Source organism: Bidens hawaiensis, unplaced genomic scaffold (genome assembly GCF_021521415.1).
Source record: "Bidens hawaiensis isolate Kalapana, Puna unplaced genomic scaffold, B.hawaiensis_p1.1 tig00013977_1, whole genome shotgun sequence".
Lineage (NCBI taxonomy): Eukaryota > Viridiplantae > Streptophyta > Magnoliopsida > Asterales > Asteraceae > Bidens > Bidens hawaiensis.
The window spans coordinates 345709-357435 of NW_027492194.1; the positions used below are offsets into that span (position 1 = coordinate 345709).

Sequence of the window (11727 nt, forward strand, 5' to 3'; positions counted from 1 at the left end):
GCTTCTTCTTTCCAAGCAGGAATATAAAATATCTTTTTCTCATTCAGCACCTGCAGATCAGCTTGAGACAAGTTCACTAAATGCATAGGATCATATACTCTCATCAGCTCTTGTTCATCTTCATCCTCCATTACTGCCTCAGCTGTTTCACAATCAACGTACCACCACTTCAGATCTTTGAGCACATCCTTGGCATTTGTTTCATCGGCACTTCTTTTAAACACCGGATTGGCTTATACTTCATTATCATCCAAGGCTTGCCATCTGCTCTCATTCCTCTGTCTTTGTCTTCAACGAGCTTTCCTTTCTGTGGTTTCAACAGCTCGAACCTTTTCTCCTTTATGCTTTCCTTCCAGACTATCTTTCCAATGACCCTAGCCATGTTATCATCACTCCTGTTTATCCACCCCAACCTGGCTAAGTCCTTCACTTCACATTCAGGCAACGTATTCAATGATCTCAACAGCCTCTTGAAATACTGAACCCCATCATACCTTTTAATCACAAAGAGCCTCAACTGCTCATCATATAACCAGCATATAATCCCCTTTTTCGATTCAGCATAACCCCTGATGTTGTAACTTTTCTTGAACATAGTAGGGACCGCCGGTTTCTTAGTCTTTATAAACCACTGAGCGTAGCCTTCTTTCCATCTTGGCTGCTCTTCCCATTCCGTCTCATCGCTTCCCATATCTTGACCTATATCTGACTTATCAACTTCCGGAATCTCGTGCTCAACATTCTCCTTCACAATCTCTCCCCCTTCATTCTCACTATCTATGACAATCTCAGCACCAATCTTCTCTATCTCTTCAACCGGTAACACATCGTCATCACCTATAACATCATCATCCATCATCTCCTCAGCATCCACAACCACCACCTCATCACCCCCTGAACCGCCAGCTGCACTCGTTGACTCCCCCTAAGATGTGGAAGTCCCAAGAGCTTGTTCAGTTCTTGGCAACTCTCCACCTGCATCTTTTGATGCATTGGGATCATCGTCTCGATCGTTACGCTTCTTAGTCCTCAGCTCATCACCCTTACAGCTTGTCTCCCCCTGAGATGCCAAGAACTGTTTCAAAGCATCAATTATTTTTCCATGTTCGATCAGTAGGGACGACTGTATCTGATTCTCTGCAACGAGGCGCTGAATAGCATGGGTCTGGATAAGATTTACCCTTGATTGTTCTGCCATGACCCTTTCAAGCGCTGCTATTCTTTCCGAGTCGGATAAGGTTGCATCGAAATCAAACCTCAGATGTGATATATCTTGAGTGTACTGAGGAGGGATTTCCAATGTAACCGGGACCTCAGAAGTAGGTGTAAACGTAACCGCAGGTGGTATCGTAACTGACAACCCTGCAGTAGCTACAACTGTCGACTCAATAAATCTTGCGACGACCTCCGATGGAGTAAGAGTTGGAGGTGGCAAAGATACAATCTCCGGAGCCGAGAGTTGGAATGTAGTGGGTGGGAGGCCGAATGAGGATGAGGTAGCCACCACGGGAACGTCCGTGGCGCTTGGCCTTGTAACTGGTAATGATGTAGGAACTATAGTCATACCGGACAGTGCGGGTGGAGTGAAACGTACCACCCTTGAGCTCTCACCAGCTCCCAAACCTGCACCTGTCCGTTCCCTTCTTGATCTACGAACCAACTGATGTACTTCTTCCTCAAAATCTGAATCACTGTCATCATCGGCTCTCTTTCTTTTCCCATGAATCCTTTCTTGAGTTACTAAAATCCGTCTCGCTTCAGCCACATCATCATCTGACGAATCAGAATCAGCCACCGTCGTAGCTGCCCTAGCAACATCCACACTAGTAACCAGTGCAACCGAGACTTGCACATTTTCCTCAGGATCAACACGCTCCATATCAAAAAATCCTTGACCGCCAAACGCTGCATCAAGGTCAACATTTTCCTCCGGTGCCACAACAGGAGCAGCAGGTATAGGTTGTTGTACCTCAGGTGGTTGAGGTGCTCCAGCCTGTTGTGGTTGATGATCCTGAAACTCTTCCCCACGAGCAGGAACATACTCTTGGTTGATCAAGTACCCGAATAAAGGAGTATGTCGAGGACGGAGCTCAGGTTTGCTCCTCGCACTGGATGATCTGCATTGAGCGAAGATCCTCTTGCTGACACTTTCCACATATCTAATTGGGCGGCGCTGAGGTAACGTGGGAGCGACGTGATTCAAGATCATTTGTAGAAATCTTGGATACATAAGAAATCTCTCACGCGCCACCGCTCGTCTTTGTCGATCTATCTCGTAGAATACCATCTGACTAAAGCTGTAACGCTTATTGTAAGTCAGAGCAGTCATCGCCGACTGCATGGTCGCACCCATTCCATCTGTACCAGCCTTTCTCCCTGACATGCACACTATCATCACATGCATGAGAAAGCGCCACTGGTCTAGCAAGAACCCCTTGCGTCTCTGAGTATCCCCCAAAGGACCAGAATATCCCATTCTCAGAAACGCACCATCTCTGAATGGAGCCACAAAGTCTGTAGGATCGTCTCTCGTTTCATCCCCAAACTGTAAAGCCACCCTGATCTGTTCAGACGAGAACTGTACTATCTGATTGTTAACCGTTGCACGCATAACCCGGGGCTCGACTCGACAGTCATATTCCACTGTCTGCCAGAAATCTTCTATGTTTGGCAAAGAGATAGGCAGTGTTGTAGTAATTGCGTGGAAGATACGCGAGCGGAGTAGAAACGTGATGATCTCGCGGAAATCATCAACACTGCTCGCATCCGGGTCCAATGTGATGTACATGTTATGCCCCGGGAAAAACTGTCGGTTGTTGTCTCCACCTGCACCACCTGCTCCAGCTACAGCTGCCATTTCTGCAACAAAAACAGACTAAGTTAGGGAAACGTCGAGGCAAATCACAAGTTCGCCTGTTACCATGAGCGAAGTTATGATTTATTCAGTATAGGCGAAGTTAGAGGTGGGGCGAAGTTGGGAACAACTTCGCCTCAACTTGAACTTCGCCTGATAAATGTTAAGTAAAAGGACCAGGCGAAGTTAATGACAACTTCGCCTAACCACAACTTCGCCTCATATACTGTTACATAATTAATTATCAGGCGAAGTTAAACCTCAGGCGAAGTTAAGAATAACTTCGCCTAAACTGTAAGTTCGCCTGAATATGAATCGGCAACAGTTAGACGTTCAATACGACGTGTAGTTGGTGAATTTGGAGATTGAGGATCTCGTAAAACATGTTTTTAAGATGATCTAGACGATCAAGTTGATTACGACCACGTAATAACAGGTTTGAAAATCGGGTGTTGAGGTTTCGACTAAACGGGGTCGCGAATCAGGTCGAAACGACCTTTGATTTACATCAATGACAGTGATTATACGATACAACAACCCTACACACCTTTAATCGGATTAGAAACGAGAAAAACAACACAGATTTGATTCGAGATATAAGTTCGCCTAGAGTTCTGAGTATAAGTTCGCCGGATTTTGAAAAACAATACTGAGCATTTGACCAAAAATTTCTTTATATAGGGTCAAGGTTATACAGGCGAAGTTATGGATAACTTCGCCTATTGCAGGCGAAGTTATGGATAACTTCGCCGATATTAAACTTTACAAAACAAACCCCTATAATTTGAACAATTTGCAATTAAGTTTTAAAACATCCTTTAAAGAGTTAAATGATACGATCAAGACCAAGTAACCAAATATAAAGTTATAAAACGACATAAGTGGAATAAAACTTAGAAATAAAGTACACGGGATCAAATTTCAGTCTCGACAGGGACTACCACGTTTTAGAAAAGATCCGAACAGGAATCATACTAATTAAGTGACTGTCACACAGATCCATGTTCAGCTGTATTATGACATAAAGAAACAGGTTGTAAGCAGGTAAATAACTTAAAATGGTTTTCATTGCTTTTGTGATACGGGTTAGGTTCAATTAAGCTCAAAAATTAAATGGGCAACACATCAGAGATTGTGATGCCTCCTATCTATTCTCAAAGCTTATATGGCTTTCCCCAAGTCACCCCGAGTTGACCTCGACCCGTAGTGTCTGATTAAATAGTAAGTACTCTTTGATCTTTAGACTCTTCTTCCCGTTCTCTTTCTTACATCTTGATTGAGAAGTATTAACATCATAAGCTCTAGAATGTCTCAGTAACACATAATAATTTTTTTTTTAAATATTTACACAGTTTCAGAGTAGTAAATAACTGCAAGTCCCGAATCTGGATCACTGCAGTTTCTTGACACGCTATCTTCACGGGAATCAGAACACTCACGGGCTCGTGTATGACTGGGTAATCGTTTTTCTGCCTATCATTCGGAAAGATATATATGGAGACATGCACAACTCTTAAGGAGTTTCCACATAAAATCGAGGAGATTTAGTTAGTATCACTTCTACTTTTACGCACCATAAAAAGCTACCATGACTTACAATGACTGTTCTAAAGTCTTTTAGGCCTAATAACGTCACTAGTTAAGCACACAGAATCAGTATATCTATCACTTTCCAAGGTTGGATCAATTTTCTGTTAAACATAGTAGAGGAACTTCTTACGAAGTAGTAGACTTGAAAAATAATTTCATCTCCCAAAAAAAATTTTAACTTCTATCGCCCCGATCAAGTCGAAGTATTCAGGTAAACGGCTATCCTGAAGATCCAATGGATCAGCTGGACCGACCACATACGAGTATGTGTCCTTCTAACTAAGTATGAACGACTAATTTTCAGCTAAAGAATAAAAACACATCCTAAACCGCCCCGGTCACTTTCAGTCATCTGGTTAATGGCTATCCTCATATTCTACAAGTAGAAATGAGGACCAAACATATCCGAAGATATGTCCTTCAAACTGAGGCAACCGACATAATTCTAAGCGATAGTGACGTTTTTTTTTTTTTTTTTTTTTTTAAACAAAGACATAAAAACACGGTTACTCGGGATTGATCATCCCATTCAGCTCAACAAGGTTTTGAAAACGAGTTTTGTCAAACACTTTAGTAAACAAATCAGCGAAATCATCTAACGTATCAACCTTTTCGAGCACAATCAATTTCTTCTCAGCACAATCCCGTATAAAATGATGACGGATGTCAATGTGTTTAGGTTTGCTATGCTTTACGGGATTGTTAGTTACTGAGATAGCAGCAGTGTTATCTATGCAAATAGGAGTATGAGTGAAATTCAGACCATAATCGCGCAATTGCTGTTGTATCTAAAGAACCTGGGAGCAGCAGTTCGATGCTGCCATGTATTCTGCTTCACAGGTTGAAATGGCGACTGAGGTCTGCTTCTTGCACTGCCATGACACTAATCTGCCTCCAAGAAACTGACATCCACCTGTTGTTGACTTCCGATCCTGATTGCATTTGACAGAAGACAAGATTCTTCTGTTGCCATCTCAGTCGACCTCATATCCATAACATACGTATTCTTTTCCCTTGGAGCCTTCATTACTATCCAATCATCTGGTATCTTGAAACCAGGATACAGTACGATCGCTTCATTCTTGGTAAAGTGCACAGTGTAATCTTTGTCACAGATCTACGATACACTCAGCAGATTATGCTTCAGTTCTTCAACGAAATTCACTTTCTCTAACGTCATTTTACCATTAGTCACCGTCCCAATTCCAGTAATCCTTCCACCACTCTCTCCAGCAAAACTTACTCTTCCTCCCTGAACAGGTTTCCATTCGTGTAACAAATTCTTGTTACCTGTCATGTGCCGGGAACAGCCACTATCCACAACCCATAGATTATTTGCAGCCCTGTTCAACTGTTCCTGCACGATTAAAGCAGAGGATTAAAATCTGGGGACCCAAGACCTATTGTTCTTGGGTCGATACATCCCGTACTTTGGCTGTCCAAAGTTAGTATTAGAATGATTTCTGTAAGTCCTAAAAGGATACCTTCTTGTAGATTGACTATGAGGCCATCCAAACCATCGTGAATTAAATGATTTATTACTAAAGATTTGGTTGTTAACAGGGAAAAACTGAGATCGATTTCTTTGAAAACCTGGATTAATCGAATGTCTGAACTTTGATGAGTTTTCATTTTTACCATTATAGTACTTACTGTTAGTTCTATTCTCAGTTTTCGAAGACCTCATACCTCTGAATCTCTGCTTCAGAGGGCAATCAGCAATCAGGTGTCCTAATTGATTGCATCTGAAACAACTCCTGTGTTCAACTTTCGTATCAACAGTTGTTTTAGATGTTGAGGCTGCATTACTGCCCGTTTGTCTAACATATGGTGGGACATACGGGTTTAGTGGAGAATTCTTTTCATTTGGTTTATGTTCCTCTCCACGTTTTGGTAACACTGCCTCTTGTTTTGTCTCACTCGACTCGGATGACTTGTCCGAATTTGATGAGACAAAACTAGGAACAAAAATCTTAACACTCGAAACAGGTTTACTCGTTTCGCCTTTACTAACTTCTGGATCTTTAATCGTAACCTTAACAGGAACTGTCTGGCCAATTTCAACATCAACAGATTTCTGATTACTAGGATCATAAGTATAGTTATGATTATAAGGTGGTGGAACTTCATTATATCCAATTCCTCCCCTTTTAACTGGGGAACGTTGATCACTTACAAGGTGATCAAGTATAGCAGAGGAATTTCTAAATTGCTCAAGCTTTCTGTTTAGTTCCACCACTTTCACCTGGTGATCAGCTATCTGTTTATCCCTTTCAGCTATTAGTTTGGTTTTCTCTTCTAACACTTCATAGCTAAGATCAATTACTTGTAATTTTTCAGCTAGACTGGCTTTAAGACTTCTGATATCTTTTTCACTAGCTTTTATTTTTACCTTGTAACTGTTTTCTCTAGTTTTAGTGTAATGATGATCTTCTTTTAATGTTTTAAATTGAGCATCCAAACTAACAAACTGATCAGTTATTGTTGTCAATTGTTCAGACAGATTTTCACATTTCGTGCAAGGGAGTCTTGTACTTACCTCGGAGAGCTGATCTGTCACTTCTGCCATGTAAGCTTGATTTTCTCCAGTCACTTTCTCACTTCCTGCAGTTTTGATGTTCGCCAAATTGGCCTGTTCGAACACTTCCTCAACATGCAGATTCCAATTGTATTCCCCGTTATGTCTGGATATCATCGCCCTATTCTCACTACTTCCACCACTCTGTTGTGTAGACCTGTTCTGACTGCGTTCTACACGTTCATTTGTGCACTCTTTAGCAAAGTGTCCATTCTGTTGACAGTTATAACACCGCACCTTTGACTTATCAAATCCTGGTCTTTCACCAACAAACTTTCTACCAGTCTTCTTCATAAACCTTTTAACCCTTCTTACAATCATCGCCATCTGCCACTGCAGATCCATCTCTTCCAGATCATCAGCATCGATCTGATCATAGTCTTCGTCTAAAGTTGCAGGATCAACAATCTTGCCTTTAATGTAATTTTCATACGAAGCAATGAAAGATGCATAAAGAGCAAACTGTTGTTCAGCAGATTTAACACTCATGGGCATCTGAGAGTAGTTGTTGTTCGGAACACTTGAAGAGAAACTACCCTTGGTTGCTTGAGGTTTAGAAGCATTTGTTCCACCAGCTACAAAACACACATCACCATCCATGTTGAGAGTTACATGACCTTCATGTGTTGAGTTAGCGCCCGAGTCTCCCTTAGAGTAGTAAGCAGATGATTCAGACTTCGAACTTGAACTTGATTTAACTTCGCACCATACATTCCTGGATCCTGAACCTGATCAGTTGGTGTCTCTTTTCGAACCATGTTAAGTTCAAAAGTTCGTAGTTTGTTGACTGCTGTTTCCAAGTCATAGTCGGCAAACTCTTTATCTTCTCTCATCAAGACAGTGTACATCTCCCATTTCGGTGGGAGAGCATCAAGGAGTTTTTCCACGATCTCCTCTTCTTTGTAAGCAATGGAATAATTGCTGAGTTCGGTCATCAGGTGATAATATCTCGTGATGATATCATCAAGTGATTCATTCTTCAAATACTTGAACACCGAGAATTGGGTTTTGAGTAGTTTAATCTTGGATGCACGAATCCCCACATTGCCTTCAAATCGGTTTTCAAGTGCTTCCCATAGCTCTCTAGCAGTTTTATATTTCCTGAAGGTGTGAAGAATCTCTTGTGGAAGAGCCATTGTTCTCGCAGCATGAGCTTTGCTTTTAGCCTCATACATCTTCTTTTCTTCCTCTTCCATCTTATTGTATTTCTTAATCTGTTCACGACCCTCATACAAAGCAGTTGGTGGAATGTATCCATCTTGAATGCACACCCACATCTTAGCGTCTTGATATTTAACATACTGCTCAAACCGATCTTTCCACGCCACAAAATCGGTTCCCTTAAGCATATTCGGTGCCTTAGTAGCTGAACCCGCTTCCACTTCCATCTTTACCAGTTCCGTAATATTTATAGAAGTCATCTTTCACGAAACGAAAACACAATAGAACCCCGAAAAATAAAAATTTTATTCTTAACAGTACTGTAGGCGAAGTTAAAGTTAACTTCGCTTAAGTCTTATCTTCGCTTGAATTCGTAACTTCGCTCTCTTTTTAGATTCGCCTGAATCAGCGAAGTTGTAGATAACTTCGCTTAAGTTAAGCGAATTTGTGAGGTAGGCGAAGTTGTGGATAACTTCGCTTAACCTTATATCTTCGCCTAAACCCTACAAACAGTAGCGGCAACTTCGCCTGATGAACACGATGATTTTGCAGGTTTGATTTTGACGTTTTGCAAGGTATGCGAAGGTGTAATGGGTTGTTTTTGATGGTGGGAGGTGAGTAGGACACAAAAATTCGTTATATTAACGTAAACTCGTCCCGCGAATAGTCGAACGGAACGATTTCTACACCCGCGTGATAATCCCGAACCACACAATCACGAGCAAAAGCTCTGATACCAATTGTAGGTTCCCAACCGGATCTACACGGAATATCTCGTTCTACGTAGGTGCGGAATCCCTACGTAAGACGATACGAGCGTAGAAGACGATATACGTTAAGCACGATCAAACACACGTTACAATAAACAAAGACACGTTGTATTGCAACTGGAAACACGTGATTCACTGATCACCGATTACACAAACTCTAAACAACTCGTAAACTATCGATTCTAAACCTAGCCGCAGCTATATGTTTATATCAGACGACAACTTCGCCTAACATGTTTAGGCGAAGTTGTCCCTAACTTCGCTTGTTCCACAAGTTCGCCTATATAAGCGAACTTGTGAGCTAACTTCGCTTAATACAAAATACAAAACATACTAACTCGATTACAGACACTATATACTGAACTACTGACATCATGTACCAACAAATGCACATTCTCATTAATCCATCATTCTTCTTAACAAATAGTATTGGAGCTCCCCATGGTGAAGAACTCGGTCGTATAAACCCTTTATCCAATAGTTCGTCTAATTGCTTCTTCAGCTCTTCATTTCAGTTGGTGCTAGCCTGTAAGGAGACTTAGCAATCGGAGCTGTTCCCGGAATTAAGTCTATTCTGAATTCAACTTCTCGATCAGGATGGATTCCAGACAATTCATCGGGAAATACGTCCTTGAATTCGGAAACAATCGGGACTTTTTCCATCTTCATAGGTTCAGGTTCTTTAGTTACATAAGCCATAAATGCTAGGCAACCTTTTCATAAGAAATGACTTGTCTTGATCTTGGAAATGATTCCAATTCTACCAACTTTTTTATCACCGGCTATTCGAATAATTTTCCTATTCGGAGTTAGTATGTCTATAGCTTTTTAATTACATAGAATTCGAGCTTGTTGTCAGCTAACCAATCCATTCCTAATATTATATCAAATCTTGCTAACTCCATAGGTAGCAATTGTACTGGCATGTCATACCCAGCTAAGGAAATATAACTATTTAATACTTCGGATATTTGGATTAAGTTTCCATTAGCTGTTTCTAATTCATAATGATTATTTAGTTTAGCTAGAGGTTCATTCAATAGGCTACAAAACTTATAATCTATAAAACTCTGATTGGCTTCAGAATCAAATAATACTCTAGCATGAACATTATTAATAGGAAATGTACCAGTAATCACATCTGGCAATTCTCCCGCCTTTTGAGTGTTTAATATAAACACGCGGGCGTTTCCCTTTTTCCCATCATTCCTGGCACCGCTACCATTGGCGCCTCCTGCTATCGGTTTCTTCTTAGTGCACTCGGCACTAAAATGCCCTCTCTCACCACATTCAAAACAAACAATTAGTTTCTTCCTACAGTCCTCCTCTTTATGACCCGATATTTTACAAAAATTGCATGTCGAAAATGGGTCAAACTTGCGAACATCCACCTTTGGCGTAGGCTTTAAACACTTCCCCTCATGCCTTTTACCAAAATTTTTACACAATGGTCGGTTAAACACAGCCGACCCTTCCCTACCTTTCTCAAATCTTTTCTTGCCATCATTCTCTCTCTTCCTCTTAACCGCAATCTTCCTTTCCTCGTCTCTGTTTCTTATCATACTTTCCATCAAATACCCAGCAAGTTCAATAGCAGATTCAGTTGTTACGGGCATATGTGATCTCACGTGATCACGAATCTCCTTGGGCAATCCACAAATATACCTGGTCACTTTGTTATACTCGGGTGTGACCAAATGTGGTACAAGTCTACAATACTCAAGGAGCTTGGTGTTATATTCCTTGAGGTTCGTGCCAATAACTTTGTGATTCCAGAGCTTCGTCTGGATTTGGTCAATTTCATAAACATGGCAGAACTTTTGCTTAATCAACTCCTTAAAAGTCTTCCACTCAAGATTATACAAATTATCCCTGCCCTTTACCTCTATCAGTGTGTTCCACCATTCCAGTGCTTCTCCCTTAAACATCTGGGATGAATACTGGATACTCTCCTCTTCGGTACATTTGCTGATAATAACGATATACTCCATTTCTTCCAGCCAACGGAGTGTAACAATCGATCCTTTGTCTCCAGAAAATTCTTTCGGTTTGTACACTTGAAAAATATTTGAATGTATATCCCGTGTTAACCTTAACTCTTTTTACTTTGATTGGAACATGATCAGCAGTAGAGCTCTCTTAGCCCTCATCTTTATTTTCTCTTTCATCTTTTGACATTTTTGATTCTTTTCTTTTAGAGTGTACCGATACACTATGGCTCGACTGTACTTGTTTCATTGATTTTGACTTTGCCATACTTTTAGAGTTGCTGTGTAATATTGAACCATTTTTATTAAAGGAGTTACAGCATCTTTGATCAATGGTGTAACCGCTTCTTTTATCATCTCGCGGATACCCCCAACGTATCTTCTGGTATCGATTTAGTATTGTTTTCAGGAGTTTTGGCTTTATCAGCTTGACTCCTTTAGCTTTCGTTTCTTTGATCAGACATTCTGTAATTCAGTAAAATACACAGATTCAAAACACAATACATACGATCTTTTATTTCTTTCACAAACATATTACAGAGGGACGGAAAATAAAACATGCTTATACAACAACATTTATATATTCCTAATCCCTAGACCATTTCTTGACAAGACTTTTCATCTTATCGCATTTCTTTATAATCTTGTCACCTATCTTTTTCTTCTTAATTATTTCATTCCTCAATTCGTCCATCACCGAGTTGGGTTGATTTGGATACCCTACCGGTGCGGATGCAGATGGAAAAAAGATAAGCAGTTTCCCTCGGGTATAGGTGAGGATTCACC

At 40.8% G+C, this 11727-nt stretch overlaps 1 protein-coding gene across 1 annotated transcript; it reads right to left on the bottom strand.

The window, feature by feature from the left end:
* Positions 1-9771: 9771 nt before the first annotated feature.
* LOC143545446 (uncharacterized) lies at positions 9772-10944 on the bottom strand. Its single transcript, XM_077037346.1, has one exon. The coding sequence runs from the start codon at positions 10942-10944 to the stop codon at positions 9772-9774; it is 1173 nt and encodes a 390-aa protein (XP_076893461.1).
* Positions 10945-11727: the final 783 nt, after the last annotated feature.

Coding starts and splice junctions, on each gene's coding strand:
- LOC143545446 (XM_077037346.1), bottom strand. CDS start 10,944: ATGGAGTATATCGTTATTATCAGCAAATGTACCGAAGAGGAGAGTATC.